Raw genomic sequence first — 17,712 nt, 5'->3', positions numbered from 1 at the left:
ACAACAATTTTAGTTTTAATGTCTCGACTGTATATTTCATGTGCTTGAGAGACTGGCGACACTTGTTTATGAGTTAAATATCTTAGAACATTCCTTTTTAAATTCGATTTTATATGTGTAATAATAAAATAGTAAAACATAAAACTTTACTACGTTACATTGATAATTTTATGTTACCTTGTTGTTAGATGCATATCCTCCTTTAATAACTAAGCTGAGATAAACAAAACAAATACTGACCTGCCCTCGTTACATTCGCATATTCCGCATCTCTTAGTACCGCTAGACGAACACAAGCTTGAGTTTTCTTCGCGTTTACAACCACATGACTCAATCATTTCAACGTTTATTGTCAGTTCTTCCCTGATCCCTTCATTTACCAAACCTATGCTGATATTTTTATCAGGGAAATACTTTAACAGTTTTATAGTAGCTTTTATCTTTTTCTCTCCTCCCGGTCTCATTTTACACGGTGGTGAATTGGTGGTTCTTGAAATGCAATCCGGATTGAAAGATATATTAAAATAGTCCCGGTATTCTGAATTCATGTTGACTCTTAATTTCAATTGGCTCGTTATGTCCTAAAACAGATTTTAATTTGAAGCCTACACACGCTTGTATCGATCCGGTTTCTTGTAACCTTTTTATTTAGTCCCGTTCGCTGATTGGGAGTGGAGTACATTTCTACGTCTATTTTTTTTTTTAATGTCAAGCCAAACTCACTGACCACTAATGCCGATAATGAAACACACTCTCGGATCTCTACATTGAATTCTGTTTTGTGAAACAGTAATTTCCCTTTTTTCTTACTCGTAGGTGAATAATTTCAAAAATAATTTAAATATGTTCTTACCTTATAAATACTTTTTAGAATGGTCGGCATACCATCTTCAACGTTCGGTTGCTCAAAACTTACGCATTTGGATCCTGACACGCCTTCAGTTAAAGTTTTGTAAATATTTTTATTGTCGTTATTAACAGCAAATATAACAGAAATCTCCTCATCAGCTGCTAGTTTATTTATAATACTTATAGATGGATAATCTAGTTCTAATTCTTTAGAATAATAACCACTGTCGCTGTGACATTTTCCGTCAAAAGGTTGGGAAATTCCTCCAAAACCACCATCACCTGCTGCGTGAAAGGTACTGTCTGTTAAAACTATGATTATTTTTCTCGACTCTTTTCTCCAGCCAACTAAATCATTACACACCATTACTTGTGCAAGCGCATCTAATGTTCCTTCTTGGGTATCATAGTTTAAACCGAACTCTGTACTATTTACTACATTTTGAAATTCTTTAAAGTCATGCGTCAGCTTCAAGCGATGTCTAAATGAGTACGCTAAACTACTGTTTATTAATCTGTAATAGTAAAATTACGTAAGTATTGAATAAAAATAAAAATATAGGTTAACCAGACACTTACGTTGTGTATGGTAGAGTGTTTTTATCCACGAAAGTTCCCATTCCTATTAGAACGTTAGTTGACATGCTCTTCATAGTTTTATAAATGTTTTCACTTTTGTCTCGTGTTTGATCTTTCATAGCTTTCATAGTTGTTGATCCGTCCATAAGAAAATACAAATCTACAGGGTAGTTATCGGCATTTTTAAATGAAAATTCAAAATTTTCTTGTTGACCTGGTCTAAGCTTGATTTTAACGCTTTGTGGTTTTATCTGAATAACATGACCAGCCTCTGAAGAAAATTTTTTATTTTGTCCAATTTCCATGGTACTATTCGGATTTATTGTGTTGCCAATACACCAATCCTTGGAGTCTATATATTTTTCTGCAGTCATACATCGAGGTCCATTATAATTGTCCTATAAAGAAAACATTATAAAAATCTCTATTTTCTTAAGTACGTTATATATTTCAAGAGTTATTTCTCTCTTAACATAGTTAGGTTGATGATAATGATATTTAATGTATTCAAGAGAAAGTGCTAGGAAAAATTATACACTCATCGGAACATTTAGATTCTTAATTCTTCTATGACTTTTATATTTTTTTGCCGCACTCGGTTGTTTGATTCAATATTTTTTCATAATTATACTGTAATCTAAGGGAACTCACCAAAGCACACCAAATACACTGATTAGCGTCTCTGATACACCCTTCGCAAGTTAAATGCTTTTCACATGAATAAGAGCATTTAATTGCATAGAAAACACAGAATATTAGTAGTATAATCTTCATTGCACAATAAAGCAATAGTGATTTGAACAAATTATTCTGAACTGAATACTAAATGTGATACGTGTCCTATACTTTATATTTTCCTTAATTAATAATTATTATTAGATTACATGTTACAATATTATTTTGTATTTATAGAAATGAATGATAAATAACTACGTTAAAGAATACTCATTTTGTAATATTACTAAGATTTAAGTTTATTTATGAAATTCTTATCCTTAATTATTCTATACTATAGGTATTTTTTTTAACTTAAGAAAAATAAGATAAGCGTTGTATCATTGGACATTTCACTTAAGTAATAAACATAATATTAAGGAATAGTATTTATAACAATAAAAAACTATTTTATTTATAGCTAGATATTTTCAAAACGGGAATTATAACTGTATGTAATTTGAATTGGAATATGCGAAATAATGACGCATACATTATGTTTATCTTCCCATAAGCCAATAATAATTCTAACATTTCCTTAACCAAGGCATACTTTATAGGATCACACATTATATCAGAACTTAGCAATGAAGGTCGTGTTTTTGATATGCCTTTATCTTAAGTTAAATTTAGTAGATTGTGAATCGAATTGTAAAAATTTTAAGACATGTAGTGGTTGTATAGGATACAATCTAGACAAATGTGTTTGGTGCTCTGCTGTAAGTACTATTAAACACTAGTGTCATATCAAGCTAGAATTACAAGTAAATATTTCTGTGCAATAGACATATCTACATGTTAACAATTATTATTATTTTTGCTCGTCAACATTTTTCACTTTGAGATACCAAATTAAAGAAATATCTAAATTGATATTTATTCATACCACAAGGTGCCGTGCCGTGTACATCTTTATTAAAATTGATACATCTATTTATAAACGTTATCTTATTTTCAGAAAGAACACGATGATCGACGTTGCCAAACCTTAGAGTATGCTGAACAAAACAATGCTTGGTGCAAGGAAAATTACTATAATCCCCCACAGATCTCTAGTTTCAATATCGTTCAAAATGACACATTTAATGTTGGTTTAAATGGATCTAAAGTGGTACAATTTACTCCTCAAATATTACAAATAAAAGCACGTCTAAATGCATTAATTTCTTTTAAAATGAACTATAAACCTGCTAAAGATTATCCATTAGATATATACTATGTCATGGACTACTCTGACACAATGAAGAGGCATACCAAAACACTTATTCAGCAAGCTTACAAAATATACGAAGAATTGACAAAATTGACAAATAATGTTCGTTTTGGTATTGGAAGCTATGTAGAAAAACCAGCGATGCCATTTGTGGAGTAAGTAATTTCAGAAAATAATCTAGCTTCACATAATATCCTGCCATACACCTTAGATAGACTAGATTATTCGGTGGTTTACTGACCACACGTGCAGCATGTTAGTATTTATAATAATATTATAATTTTCAGTTTAGCACTTCATAAATCATATTCCTTTAAAAACCATTTGTCGTTAACTGATAACGTGACACTTTTTATTGAAAATATTGGCGAACCGGACGGCTCCAACTATGATGACCCAGAAGCTGCCTTCGATGCTATAATGCAAGCAATGGTTTGTAAAGATAAAATAGATTGGCGAAACAATGCAAGGCGTATCATTGTTTTATGTACCGATGGTGTATATCATAGTGCAGGAGATGGAAAATTTGTTGGAGCTATAAAGCCTAATGATATGAAATGTCATCTTGAAAATAATACCTATTCCGAATCACTAACGTATGACTATCCTTCAGTGAGTCAAATTAACAAAATTGCTACTGAAAACAACATCAAGATAATATTTGCTGTGGACCCCAAAGTTCAAAGATCTTATGAAGCGTTAGAAAAGAAAATTCTTGGCGCTAAATATGTTCCTTTAACCGGTAATATTGTCGATACGATAATAAACGAATATTTGGTAAGTAATTAAATCTATTTTTTTTTTCATATCTTTACAATTTCACTTATCTCTATATATCTTGTAGGGGTTAGTAAGATCTTTAGTAATTGATTCAAATATACCGCCTCCTATTCAATTAGCGAAGATTGTACCCGATTGTACAAAGAGTGGTATTTGTCAAATCAAACACGAGCAATCTTTAGAAATGGAAGGCTTTTTAAAAATAAACTCATGTCCATCCAATGAGAAGAAAATGAAATATTCACTGGAAATAGGTCCAGTATCTTTGGATGAAAAATTGAGAATAGAACTAGAAATTGATTGTCATTGTGACTGTGAGGCCGAGGGAGAAATGAATTCAACTTTGTGCAGCGGCGCTGGTATATTACAATGTGGAGTATGTAAATGTAATGATGATAGGTAAGAATAAGGATAATGGAAATACTTGTAACACTGGCTATGATACTAATTTTTTCTGATTTTAGATACGGCAGTATATGTGATTGTAAGGGAACAGACACAAATACAATTAATTTCGATAAATGTAAAGCAAATGTTGATGATGCAAACTACTGTAGTGGTCGTGGAATATGCAGGTGAAATTTTATTAATAAAACATATTATAGCCAATGCGCAGGAAATGTAATTTCGCATAATAATGACTAAGGCTACGCTAAAAATGAAACGTTTCTAAGACTCAAAATAGCCTCTTCGTGTTGAACCTGTAATCCTTTTTTTAAACCAAGAGTAGACCTTTTTTTCATTAATGTCTTAGGTGCGGTAAATGCGAAGAGTGCAAAAAGGGATTTTCTGGGGATTTCTGCCAATTTGACGACAATGCTTGTCCTCGACCAGGTGGCCTTCTATGCTCAGGGCATGGTAGATGTCAGTATGGTACTTGTTCATGTGACCCAAATTGGATTGGCGATGACTGCCGTTGCCCGGATGATGAACGTAGTTGTATGGCACCCATTTCCAACGAAGTAAGAGTAAATAACGTATTATTTATTATTTCAACATATACTGAATATATAACAACATAAAGTCGATATTTAAAGTGAAGAAAGATTGTGTGGATCTATAACTGGTAATAACGGAAGGTCTTTGTTCATTCAAGTGTTATTTTAGGTGTGTTCTGGAAGAGGACAGTGTAAGTGCGGAGAATGTGTCTGTCAACGACAGAATGGTACATCGGAAATATGCTCCGGAAAATTTTGCGACGATTGCGAAGAATTGACTCAGAAGCGTTGCAAAGAGCTAGAGGACTATGCCTTATGTAATTTCTATAATAACAAAACAAAGTGTGATGAAGAATACAATCAAACGACAACGGGTGTCATACTTGTTAATAAGACAGAAATGCACGCGCCTGGGCGTGAACATAAAGCAAAATGGTGTCACAAACTTTTAAAAGATGACAAAACATTAACCTTCCTATACTATTATCCGCTAGCATCTATTAACACATTGGAAGTTGTAATTCAGAATGAATTAGATGAACGAGCTAAAGCTGATGTTTGGGGTATGTTTTCTTCGCTATAAGCCTAATACGTAATTCGATTTCTCTACTCTTAATATCTAATTAAGCCTCATTGCAATCTTTCGTCTTTTTCTGTCAAATGTGTGCAGTTACGAAAAGAGGCAGATAATTACTTAGATAAAACGGACTTATTTAATATACTAGCGGACCCGACAAACGTTGTCCTGCATCATGTTTCAAGTGATTAGGATATTAAACAAGTTATGAAAATACCGAATGCAGCGCCATCTTCCGGGATGATTTGTCAATCTAAACGATCAACCCAAACGCATACAAAATCATTCAAATCAGTCAGCCATTTAAGAGAAATTTAGTGACATATACGTACAGTACAATTATATACATGTAAGCTAAACTGTTTAAATTAGATCAAACTGCATACGGTGTGCAAATTTGATAGAAATCGGTTCAGTAGTTTTGGAGTCCATAGCAGACAAACAACGTGACGCGTAATTTATATATATATATATTAAAACTAAGAAGTGAAGATGTTTCCAGTAAGTTCACATATATATTCGCTTGCGTTCTAATCCTACTAAAGGATCAAATACAATATCCTCCACTAGAAATCAACTATTTTGTGCTACATACATTTTTGTGTGCGTCGATATCCCAATTATTTATTTGGGATTAAAATTGTAATCGAATCTTATACAATATACCATTCCAGTTGCTGTGGGAAGTGCAATTGGTGGTGTATTATTAATTGGTCTCCTCATGGTGATTGGTTGGAAGCTTCTCATTGATGCTCATGATAAAAGGGAGTACAATAAACTGATAAAGGAGTCTGCTGCGGCCGGTTACGATGTATCAAATCCATTGTATAGAACCCCGGAAGTAAATTTTACTAATCCAGCTTACGATCGAAAAAATTGATCAGAAATGGAACTACTATTATAGCGGTAAGGAATCGTGAGGTGAACATCATTATTACTATTTCGGGCTCATGAATTGATGATGAGTGCAGTTTTTAAGTCTTCTACTTTGTAAACTTTCAAGTCGATTCAACTCACTTAAGTCAAAAGCGTATTAGATTTTGACATGCGAGTTCGATCGTTCGCGTAGTCTCGACTCTGAATCCTATCCTTTACAGAAACTCTTATTATAAATTATAAGAAAACAATTATGATTCGGAATGTTTTTTACTAAATCGACACCCATATATAATATTAATACATTTATTAAGAACTTTTAAAATTTAAATTACATTAAATAAGTATAAATAATATTGTAAAATTAATAAAAAATTAAATTTGGAAACACGAAATTTTTAAATTACACCTACATCTTCCATATCCCCCTTAAATCTTCATTTCTTATGTGTCTTCTTTGTCCGATCGTGGGACCGCCTCAAACGGATCGGATGTTCATCCTGCAAATGCTTTTTCTCCTTTCGTTCTCCTGCATCAAGCTTTGCTGACACTGCCTGAAACAGTAAAAACCGAGTTTTTATTACGGACGAAACAAAGGTATTCAACTACAACCCTTTTAAAAGATCAATGAACCGTGCAGATATCCAAGAGGTTATATATAATATAACATTCTTTGAATCGAAAACTAAAAACCTTATATATGTAAGGTATTATTTATGCTTCTATAAATAGTTTTCTGGTAAACTCATATACTGATTTAATAGAATTTTATTTTATTTGAAATTTTATTCGAAATATTGTGCATAAGTTCTTCAAAAATGTGTGAGGTGTATATCAAAATAGTTAATTTTCTAATAATTAATTCATGCTCTTATAACAATTCATGATAACGATAAGTACAACAATAGAAGTATTGATTTTATTAAATAATCTACAAACTCTATCATACCCTGTTGCTTTCCTGTTTAGGCCATCGTGGGCGCAAAGAACCAGAAGACACCAGGTCTCCGCTCGACAATTTCTCCTTAGGTTGAATGTTGCAGGAGATCGAACAACATTTACACCTAAACATTTTTTAGCAGCATTATGAATGTGAAGAAAGTTTTAATCGCTGAGACAAAGTAATCTCCAAAATGACAATGTACGTATGTAATTTTTGGAGTTTCTCAAAGAGAGTTTATTTAATTCACCAATACAAACTAAAACAAGGCAGTTTTCAATCAAATTCAGAACAGCCAAAACCACACAGCAACTCACGAAAACGTTTAATCATTTTTCATAGAAAAGCCGGGTTGATGGTTTAAAACTTTTTTGTTATTGTGGCTGAGTGATAAAACATACGAATCCTTTTCGGGAACAGTTGTATATGTCTGTGGACTGGTATCCCTGGAAGCGGCTGGCGTGTTTCTGCAAACAGCTTCGCGGACTTCCTCAAGACGACGCCTCTCTACAGCCACCTTACGATCTAATTCTGCAACTGAAAATCCTTTTTTTAGTATGTAAGAATGTTTCTTTCACGCGTTTCTGTTCCTCTCCTCTATGGAAGCGTGTATTATGACATCTTCGTTGAAAACATTTCAATGTAATGCACTCCACAATTCTTTATTCTCCACAAGACTTTAACGTCATCTAAGACTGTAAATTGGCACCATCCAAAAAAATAATATAGCAGTCAAAGTCAAGTTTCTATAAAATGGATTATCTTCCATATTATAAGATCTATCTATGATATAGATATAGGTATAGATGATATATGTGTGTATTGAATGTATAAAGTATCAAAACTTTGCCACCAGATTCGATGTTTTAGGAAAAGACTAACTTACTATGAATTTTTGTTTGTCGCTGCTTATTCATTAATTCGTTTTCCAGAGAGTCGATGCGTTTCTGGAGAACCTCTTCCTCACTCAACATACATTTCCACGTACGACACACTTTAAGGTGTAGGAAGGCTAACTCTTGCGCATCCAACGCCTGTAAAAAAATTCTTATTAACCAAAACATTTTATATTATATTACCAAAATAACAACTGTCTCTTTGTAAAACACGAAAAACTATTAAACTTATTTTATACAAATTCTAGGGAGTCTGCGTGAGTCTGTACCATACAATATATACGTTGCACAAAGAGGTATATAATGCAAATATAATTTACATTTTAATTACTGTTATTTACCCATAATTAGTACTTATCTTTTAGTAACTCGTGTATTAAACTATACACAATTGTTTCTTAATTTAAGTAGTGTGTAACTCACCTCAACATTATTGTTAATAATTTTATTGGCGATATATTTGGTATAGGCTTGTTCAGCCATACGCCGTTGATCGACATCGACTTGTTCGAAAATAGTGCGAATTGTGTCAGATATATTCGTATCCAAAGTGCAAGTACAAGGTCCGTGTGAGCGAGGTTTAGGTTTCACATTAAAAGCCTCAATATTCGTCGTCGTAAGCGTTCTTGTGTCACTTCTCTTATGCCTCCGTTTTCTTGTGTCCGGGAATTTTATGGGTTCCTGCAGTGGAAGAAGAGTATAATATTCGGGCCAACTTTATAACTTAAGAGTTACCGTTGGCGGAATTGCGTGTTATGGTTGTCAGTTTGACACACGATTTGACTTAAAAATCTGCAATCCACGTATTCTTACTACTATAGTATAGTAAAGTATTGTAAAATTAGAGTATATAATGAATTGTTTCTTTTCTGTCCTATCAAAATTGTAGCTGGCAAAACAATTATAGTAACTTTATTGGAATCAGAAGTTACTGTCTTCTATATATAATTAATAATTATAGTTATTTTAAGTATTGTAAATCTTATAATAATATTTGTCCACAATGCGAGGACTTAATCCGTATAAAATATCTTGTTTAATTGTTTAAGGTGGCATTTATCTACATATTACAAGAGTAATCGATCTTATTTTAGGAACTGTATTACGAAATATATCATGAAATTTACTGTAAATATGAATCTGAATAAGATTTACCTCTGTGGCTTCATTTTCACCTTGCAATTTCATTCTTAAAGATCTGTTTTCCTTTTCTAATTTTTCAACTTTACGCATAGCTTCGATACTCATTGTTCTCAAGTTTTCAACCTCACTTTCGTGACTTTTTATAAAATCTTGAAGAGTCTCATCGTGTAAGCTTTGAATGCTTTCAACGCCTTGATTATGCTCATTTATTATATTCTTAATGTTATTATCATATTGAGTTTTAACAGCTTCTATTTTCTTTTGGTAATGTTTTTCAATACTTTCCAATGTATCAGTTAAATCTTTTATTTTATTTTCATATTCATGTACGTTGTCTAATTTAGCCATTACACCGCGCTCTATTGAATAGGATGACTGCCTGCTTTTCTCATTTTTGTTAACTTCCGTACCGAATGCAAATGTTTTCCTATAATCCGATAAAGATTTTAATAGTGAGCTACAAGACCTAGATCCACTTTGATTGTTACCATCTTTGATAATATTATCACTATGACTCCTGTGAACACTGTTATTTTTAAAGTTTTTTATATTAACTTCTTGTTGAACCGAATCCAAAATATATTTTAAACCGTAATTAGAGTGCTTTGGACCTTTTATGTTCTTACTTGCATTACTAGTGTCATTCGCAATATTTTCTTTTGATGTCATACTTTTAATATCAAATTTTGTAGTTTTTTGAAGTTTTCCTTTATTGTGCCTGTCAGCACTTAACTCAGTAGTAAACCTTTCGTTTTCACTTCTTGGCGGAGATGTTTTTAAGTTTTCTTTTTTTCTCTTAACAACTTTTTTATTTTGATTGGAAGCAGTAATCTTATGTGAAGAATCCAGTTTATATGATAAGTCATCTCGCATTTCACTAATTAAGTCAATTGGAGTAAAAGATTTATGACTATCTACAAAACTAGAGAGGTCTTTAGCAGGAGAATTTGTAAGAACCGAAATATTGTCATACTCATCAGGCATTGTAATAGGCGAAGTGTAAATCGCCACAGTATACGAATCAATGGATTTTTTGTCATATTCTGAATTTGTACCATTAGATAAACTTTCAGAAGCAACTCGGGGCAAACTCAAAGTGAGCTTTGGCTTGACACTGTCGTCATCTTGATAACTAAGTAATTCATTTTCTTTAGTTGTGCTTTCAAATATTTGATCATTTATAGTTACTTTTGTTACATCATTAAAAGTTCCAAGAATGGTAGAACGCAATGGATCAGGTAATGAAGACTTTGTATGTGGGTCAGATCTATTTATATCGTCACTATCCTTATATATTAAGAATAAATCATTATCTGTCGATGGGCCTGAAAAGTCATATGTTTTAGGTTTATTTCCATATGCATATTCTTTACTGTCTTCATTTGATAGGTCAAAGGTCGATTCTCCACCCGCGCTTTTACTACTATATTCTGTATTATGTGTAAAAATTGAATGGGTATTATATATGTCTATAATTTTATGATGGGCTCCAATATCATTAATTATATTTACATTGGGTCCCGGAGAAACTATCCCAGGAATTGCATCAACCTTATGGTAATCTTCATCGCTATTGTTGCCAGATATGATACATTGCTCTACTTTAGTTGGACTTAATTTTTTTATTTTATAATCTAAATACACTTTTTTGATGAGGTCTAGATTCGATGAAGTTAATAATAATTCATCGTGATTAGAAAAAGACGGTTTATGTTTATTTGTAAGATCCCGAGGCCGTCTTAGGCCAACATTTGTAACATTTTTCTCAATAATATCATTATTAGGAATTGTGTTAACTTCTTTCTCAGTTTGTTTAAATAAATCAGTTTGACAAACTTCGTCGGTATGATTGAGATCAGTTTGAGTAATCGTGGTTTTTAAAGCTTTATTGTTTATATCGTCAATGCACTTTCGTAAATAATTAACTTCCTTCGATTTTTTCTCTAAACTCTTGGAAATTATATCTATGTCTTCAATTTTCTTAGTATTATCTTCTGATGTAGATGTAACTTTTTCTTGCAGTTCTTTGATTTTACTTAATGAATTTTTATACATATCTTCCATATTGTGTATTTCAGTCTCTAACTTAGTTACATACTTTTGCCTAACTTCATCTATTTTTTCAAACAACAGTTTTTGATTAAGCAATTTGGCATCTAAATCTTTTATGATTTCTTGATCCTGTCCTATTTGCTCTCGTAACTTAGCCTCTAAAACAATTAACTGACTTTCCATTCTTTGTCTTTCTTTTATTGCTTCTTCTTTTTCTGCTAATATTTTTTGTTTTTCATTTTCTACAATTTTTTTTGCTTCATCAGCTTTATTTAATAATAATTTTGATGAGTTCTGAACTGTGAGGAGTTTTTGTTCTAAGTTAGCACTCTTTGAATGCTTAGCTTCAATACATTGACGGATTTTATTAAAAGAAGTAACCACATCATCAATGCTACAATCATTTAAACATAAGCTGCTATCGCCGAAACAATTAATTTCTAACTGTTTAATATTTTGTAACGTAATTGATCTTTCGTCTTGTAAGTATGCAATTTGCTCAATCAGATTGTGTTTCTCTTTATGGAATGCTTCTGATTTGGTTTTTGTATTCAAAAGTTGATTTTCTAAGCGCACATTATCATTTTTCAATACTGCTAATTCCATTTCTATTTTATGGGTCGCTGTTGAATCTGAAAAACAGTAAATTTTATGAAAAAAAGATTGTAATGTTTTATTCGGTGTTAATACAAAAGTTTTTATCGTTTCTCAGCTTACGGTGTTCTTCTAATTGTTTTAAAGATTGAACCATTTTTGTATGACTAGTGCTTAAAAGTTGTTCACTAGATTCAACAGCATAAGCAATATTATTGTTAAGATGGGTCACTTCTGCTTGAAGTTCATTTATATAATTTTGCAATGTAGCAATTTTGCTATCCCGCGCTATTATATCTTCTTGTAAATTTAAAATGATTGCGTCCTAGAAATAAAAATAAAATATATAATTTACGCATATAATCATTTAATATTTGTTAAAGATAATATATAACATACAACCCGCGGCATTGTGTAGACCGGTATCATTCAAATTTTTACAATATCTTACCGATTCATCTAATTTGTCTGCCAGTTCCCTTATTTTCTTATGACTAATGATTTTGTCCTTTTTCATAATTTCGATTTCTTCTTTAATTTCTTCGAGATATGTTTTTGGAGAACTGCAGGCTTCACTCATCTGTTAAAACAATTACATTTTATTATAAACTAATTAGACTTGTTAGAAATTTTATCTGTATTAGTTTAGGCGTTCGGAAAACCGGTTATCAATTTGGATAACCTTACATTGTATTAATATAAAAAAAAATTACCGCAGCACGAGCACTTAAGTCCTGACAATGATTGAATAAGTCCACATTTTGTTGTTTCAATAAGTTGTTATCTTTTGTTATTTCTTGTAAATTTGTTTTTAGCTTATCCAGCTCCATTTTAATGGTTTGGTTTTCTGCTAGCTTTTCGTCACACATTTGTTTTAAGTCGTTAAAATTTAATTCTAAATTTTCATAGTATTTTAATTTTTCAAGTAAACTATCACTTTCTTTTTTGACTAACGTTAAATCATTAAGAACGTTCAGATTTTCATCTTTCAGAGATGTTATATCACTTTGAGCAGTGGATTCTTTTATTTTCATTTGCTCGAGCTCGTGCAGTAGTTTTTTATTTTCTTCAATTTTATTCTCCAAATTTTTATGCAAATAGTTAACTTCTTGAGTTTGATCGTTAATAATACTATTAAGATCTTTCTTTTCTACTTCCAAGGTTTGACAACAGACCTCTAAATCAGAAAGGTTTTTATCTAAATTGATAAATTTACGATTCTCCTTTATTAACATCTCATTTTCTTGTTTGAATCTATTGAGTGACTTTTGGATATTTTCATGATCTTCTTCTTTGCATTTTAAATCATGTTGCAATGCACTGCGTTCTTGAATAAGTTTTTTATACAGGACATTTATCTTTACAAATTCTTCTTTTAAACTTTCGGATTGGTTAAGACGTTTATTTAAATCTTCACTTTCTTTCTTAGTTAGCTGAAAAGAATTGATTAAATCATCAAGCTCAAGATTCTTTATCTTCAATTCGTTTTCCAGCGTTCCTTTCTCTTTCAATAAGATTTCATATGAATATTTAAGGTCATTATACTGAATCGTTAGTTCTTCTAAATCTTGTAATTTCTTTCTTTCTTTTTTCTTTAATTCATCATGTTGCCGTCTAGATGTATCAAGAGTATCTTTGTAATGAATATTTTCATCTAAGAGAGTGTGTAAACTTCGTACGCTTATATCATGTAATTTATTTATTTCATTTAGCAAAACAGAAGTTTTATTGTTTATGTTATCAGAATTGTCGTCATGTTGGATTTCATTTATCGATATGGGTTTATTTTGCTCAGGATCATTGTATAAATATGTTCGAATTGTATCTAATATTTCTCGACTTTCATGCTGTTTGGCTTTTAGGATGTCAATTGCTAGGTCGTTTTCAGTTTTTAATGATTGTAAGCTTTCAGTATACATGTCTTCAGTGTTTTTTAAAGTATCCAGAAGTAGAATATTTTTACTATCCTTAGCTTCTATCACATCTGTCAAACTGTTAATTTCTATTGCCTTTGAATCGATTATTTCCTTAAAGTTTTCGAGTGCCTTATTTTTGCCTTCTATTTCTTTAAATAATAATTGATTTTCATTCTGAAGATATTGAATTTGGTTTTGGTAATCTCTTGCATATTCTTCAAGACAAATTTTAGAGTGTAGTAGTTTATCAGATTTTTCTATAAACAAAAAAAATGAATATAAAACATGTGATGTTAAATAATATCTCATTCGAAATTATGTAATTTGCGCACCCTTCCAATTCTCAATTTCTAACTTCAACTCGTTGATCAATTCAAGTTTTTCTTCAAAATTATCTTGAAGTACTTGTTTTTCTTCTTCATTGCACAATAAAGCTTGTCTAAGATTATTAATCTGTTCTTTCTGGGTTTCAATTTCATTTAACAACTCTACTGATTTTGATGTGTCTTCAGAAATCATCTGAAAATTAATAATTTTAATGAACTACACCATATATTTTTACCTATAGCACTTAAAATATATCAAAATTATTAAAACAATATGTATACCTCGTGTCCTTGTTCAATGAACTTATCTATTTGAAGGGATAATGATTTTATTTGTTGATCTTGACACGTTATTTTACACTCATATTCCTTCAACTTACAGTTCAATGAACTTTTTTCCCTTTCAAATAAGATAGTTAATTCCTGCAGCTTCTTTTCCAAAGCGATATTTTCATTTTGTAAGTAATCTATATTATTGCACTTTATTCTGTTTATTTCAGATTCTGCTTGAAGTTTAGCCTCCAGGTTACACGTCTCATCAGACAATATATAGTAACGTTCCTTTAATATATCTAAGTCTTTCGAACGATTCCGGTAGTACTCTTTTTCACTCCAAAGCTGATTATATTCTCGCAAGTGTTCTTGCATGCACTGACATTCTTTTTCAAGCTCTGTATATTTTTGACAACGTAAAAATAAGCAATCTTTCTCATATTTTAAATTATCATAACATTTGACCAAGTCATCGTAGTTGGCTTGTAAATCTTTTAATCTATTCAAACTGTCAGTGTCTAAGTGATCGCTCTCGAGAAGAAACTCATCCTGTTTATCATCGGATTTTACTATTACACTTTCTTTACTAAGTATTTCTTTCATTTCTTGATTGTCTATTATATCGGCTACCAATTGCGCTCTTCTATCATCCACGCTATTCTTACCACACTCCGCTGTCGTTAGAGCGAGAGTTGTCACTATTTCAGCACGATAACAAGAACAGTCTTGCGCCGAGGACGTTTGTTCGTAGTCTTGGGAACACGGAGCGATAAGCGCAAGACAAAACTTTTCCAATACTTTCATTTTAAAAAGTATTTTTCCTTTTATATCTATACTACGGGTGTCTTTTTCAGCAGTCTGAAATAGATTAAACGTACATATGTAATAATCATCATGTGAGTTTTTATCACCCTGTTTTTGTGTGTTTTTGCTATTAAAATTAATGAAAATTAAAAAGGAACAAAATTTCTATGTAGTAAAAGATCTTCTGTCTAAAATTGTCTGCACATAGATGTTATATAAGAAATCAAAATTACCAATAAATTTAGATAATGTTTATATTTCCCATTTTGACACAGCGTCGAAAATATTTTCTCTAATGCTGTATAAATATGAGCATAAAGGCAATACGGTTCACATATGTCAGTTTCCAGAACCTGTAACAAGTGACGTATATGGTTAATAAAGACGGAGATACCAAAGCCAAACGTTTACTATGAGCACTTCTTACAGCAATCTTATTCTGCATTGCATTTAATTTGGCATCTTTTCTAATAATCATATCTTGCATGTCATCAATTCTTGGATCAGAGGCATCTATAACAAATAAAGTTTAATTTACAGTCGTGAAATTCAAGTTACATATATTGATCATGTGTGTTCACTTTCTAGGTATTGCTTTTATTTATAATTTTTTTGTTTCATGTTTATTTTCAGTCAAAAAATAATCAAGACCTTTTGGTGGTTATTGTTATTTGACACTTACGTGTGCTTGCGTCGGCTGCATATAAGACTTCACCTTGTCCAACTTGGTTGCTCTTAGATTCCAATTTTAAATTCGTAAATTCCCACTGTAAATATACATTATAGTTGTATGAAATATAAGATTGAATCAAATAAATGTTTACTTACCACTCCACTCCGCGATTTTCCGCTCTAAAAAAAATTGGTAGGTTAATAATGCGATAGTAGGAATGTAATAAAAAAAAATATAACATCTACCTCATCTCCTTTTGACTTTTGAGTCTGAAACATCAATAATATATATTTTATTAGTTAGAGACTACACCGAAACCCTACCATAAAAAATCGTTATTTTAAAGGATTCTTAAAATTCGTCTCCTAATTAGATATATATTTATAACTATTTAATCTACAATTTGAGAGTTTTATGAATGATTTTGAGTACGTACCTCATCAACAATCGACCTCATTGTCTGAAAAATAAAACTTCTCGAGTAAAACTGTATATATCGACTGATGAAATAAAGATAATTTTATTTACACGGCGATATAAGCTCATCCAAAATACTTAAAAAAAAAATCTGTGAGATTTGCATATTTCCTATGATTTAGAAACCTAAGAATAAAACTCACCTCATCACCTCTTGATTTACCAGTCTGTAAATAAATAAATTGTAAGTATTGTTTATCAGTCAACATATAATGTATGGAGTATATTAAAAGGCTATACCTCAAACGCTTCGGAATCAATTCCCTGAAAAATAAATTATTAGTAATTATATTTCATATGAAACTTAAAGTTTTAAATTGCACTAGGGTTTACCTCTGTAAATCCAGATAAGTCCAAATCCAAGCACTGAAACACAAAACGTTATTATAATTTAAAAAATATTATAAAATAATTAAAAAGAATTTCATACTACTGACCATTTCATCCAATTCTTTGTTAGCAGCTTTAATTGAAGCATGCTGAAAGAGGAAAAATTATTAACATTCTCAAGTTTTGTACTATGTGATAAGAAATTATCGGATTTTATTACTTACAGCACCCGCTATATCGCATTTTTGGTCCGATGTTAGTTCTAGCTGGTCATAAGCAGCCAGCATTTGTTCAAACTCTTCAATCTTGCGCTTGAGGCGACCTATTTCAGCATTCTTCGCTACCATTAAAGTGTTGACAATCACATCCGTAGGCAAGTACTTCGGCCGACATGATTCGTTATTTTTCTTAATAATTTCGACTAGATGTTCAGCCTTGTCGGAGCAGAAGTGGGACCAAGCTCGTGCGTCAGTGCATGAAGAATAGGCTTTTAACTTCCCTTCATTCCGTGATGGCAAATTGTACACATCATACTCGTTAAAAACTCTTTCCCTTTTCGTTATGAAAGACATTGCCGACTAATAAATCAATTTGTCCAAACACAGTTTCCTTAATTACATCTCATCACCATCCATTTTATAAAACAATACAATTGTGAAAAGCTTTAAACTTATGTTAAAGTGTAAATAATGGTCGAAAAATTGCAAATATTTTGATGTGTCATTACAAATCGGGACGGAACGGTAGTTTGAAATGGAATGT

The 17,712-nt window shown here is 31.5% G+C and overlaps 3 protein-coding genes across 7 annotated transcripts in view; 1 reads left to right on the top strand and 2 right to left on the bottom strand.

Moving 5' to 3' along the window:
* The window catches only part of LOC123708820 (integrin beta pat-3-like), a 10,843-nt gene extending 8,616 nt beyond the window's left edge, over positions 1 to 2,227 (bottom strand). For both annotated transcript variants that reach the window (XR_006753658.1, XM_045659731.1), the window contains exons 1-4: positions 2,080 to 2,227; positions 1,429 to 1,826; positions 854 to 1,364; positions 241 to 581 (exon numbers count right to left, since the gene is read on the bottom strand). Coding sequence is in view for 1 of the 2 variants with exons in the window: in XM_045659731.1 (XP_045515687.1) it covers positions 241 to 581; positions 854 to 1,364; positions 1,429 to 1,826; positions 2,080 to 2,202 (1,373 nt within the window). In the remaining variant the exon portion in view is untranslated. The remainder of the gene's footprint in view (positions 1 to 240; positions 582 to 853; positions 1,365 to 1,428; positions 1,827 to 2,079) is intronic.
* Positions 1 to 17,683, bottom strand: part of LOC123708817 (uncharacterized protein PFB0765w-like) — a 24,252-nt gene extending 6,569 nt beyond the window's left edge. Inside the window, exons 1-22 of one of the 4 annotated variants that reach the window (XM_045659725.1) lie at positions 17,175 to 17,683; positions 17,058 to 17,099; positions 16,954 to 16,986; positions 16,861 to 16,884; positions 16,764 to 16,787; positions 16,580 to 16,603; positions 16,389 to 16,412; positions 16,299 to 16,322; positions 16,153 to 16,237; positions 15,898 to 15,983; positions 15,704 to 15,823; positions 14,676 to 15,524; positions 14,400 to 14,586; positions 12,865 to 14,324; positions 12,603 to 12,731; positions 12,275 to 12,476; positions 9,518 to 12,189; positions 8,786 to 9,043; positions 8,353 to 8,500; positions 7,868 to 8,003; positions 7,476 to 7,590; positions 6,815 to 7,080 (exon numbers count right to left, since the gene is read on the bottom strand). In XM_045659725.1, the coding sequence (XP_045515681.1) occupies positions 6,964 to 7,080; positions 7,476 to 7,590; positions 7,868 to 8,003; positions 8,353 to 8,500; positions 8,786 to 9,043; positions 9,518 to 12,189; positions 12,275 to 12,476; positions 12,603 to 12,731; positions 12,865 to 14,324; positions 14,400 to 14,586; positions 14,676 to 15,524; positions 15,704 to 15,823; positions 15,898 to 15,983; positions 16,153 to 16,237; positions 16,299 to 16,322; positions 16,389 to 16,412; positions 16,580 to 16,603; positions 16,764 to 16,787; positions 16,861 to 16,884; positions 16,954 to 16,986; positions 17,058 to 17,099; positions 17,175 to 17,522 (7,107 nt within the window). In that variant the 5' untranslated portion in view covers positions 17,523 to 17,683 and the 3' untranslated portion in view covers positions 6,815 to 6,963. Of the gene's footprint in view, positions 1 to 6,814; positions 7,081 to 7,475; positions 7,591 to 7,867; positions 8,004 to 8,352; positions 8,501 to 8,785; positions 9,044 to 9,517; positions 12,190 to 12,274; positions 12,477 to 12,602; positions 12,732 to 12,864; positions 14,325 to 14,399; positions 14,587 to 14,675; positions 15,525 to 15,703; positions 15,824 to 15,897; positions 15,984 to 16,152; positions 16,238 to 16,298; positions 16,323 to 16,388; positions 16,413 to 16,579; positions 16,604 to 16,763; positions 16,788 to 16,860; positions 16,885 to 16,953; positions 16,987 to 17,057; positions 17,100 to 17,174 lie in introns of those variants that run through there. The other 3 variants (XM_045659726.1, XM_045659727.1, XM_045659728.1) reach the window with 3 other exon arrangements.
* LOC123708819 (integrin beta-PS-like) lies at positions 2,714 to 6,818 on the top strand. The gene is made up of 8 exons (XM_045659730.1): positions 2,714 to 2,861; positions 3,101 to 3,510; positions 3,643 to 4,132; positions 4,200 to 4,534; positions 4,600 to 4,710; positions 4,890 to 5,097; positions 5,243 to 5,636; positions 6,325 to 6,818. The coding sequence occupies exons 1-8, from the start codon at positions 2,730 to 2,732 to the stop codon at positions 6,528 to 6,530; spliced, it is 2,286 nt and encodes a 761-aa protein (XP_045515686.1). The 5' UTR covers positions 2,714 to 2,729; the 3' UTR covers positions 6,531 to 6,818.
* Positions 17,684 to 17,712: the final 29 nt, after the last annotated feature.

Source organism: Pieris brassicae, chromosome 4 (genome assembly GCF_905147105.1).
Source record: "Pieris brassicae chromosome 4, ilPieBrab1.1, whole genome shotgun sequence".
Taxonomy (NCBI): Eukaryota; Metazoa; Arthropoda; class Insecta; order Lepidoptera; family Pieridae; genus Pieris; species Pieris brassicae.
Note: the sequence above shows the minus strand (reverse complement) of the source record. Positions and strands in the feature narration are given on the sequence as shown.

Coding starts and splice junctions, on each gene's coding strand:
- LOC123708819 (XM_045659730.1), top strand. CDS start 2,730: ATGAAGGTCGTGTTTTTGATATGCCTTTATCTTAAGTTAAATTTAGTA. Junction 2,862..3,100: donor AATGTGTTTGGTGCTCTGCT/GTAAGTACTATT, acceptor TCTTATTTTCAG/AAAGAACACGATGATCGACG. Junction 5,637..6,324: donor AGCTAAAGCTGATGTTTGGG/GTATGTTTTCTT, acceptor ATACCATTCCAG/TTGCTGTGGGAAGTGCAATT.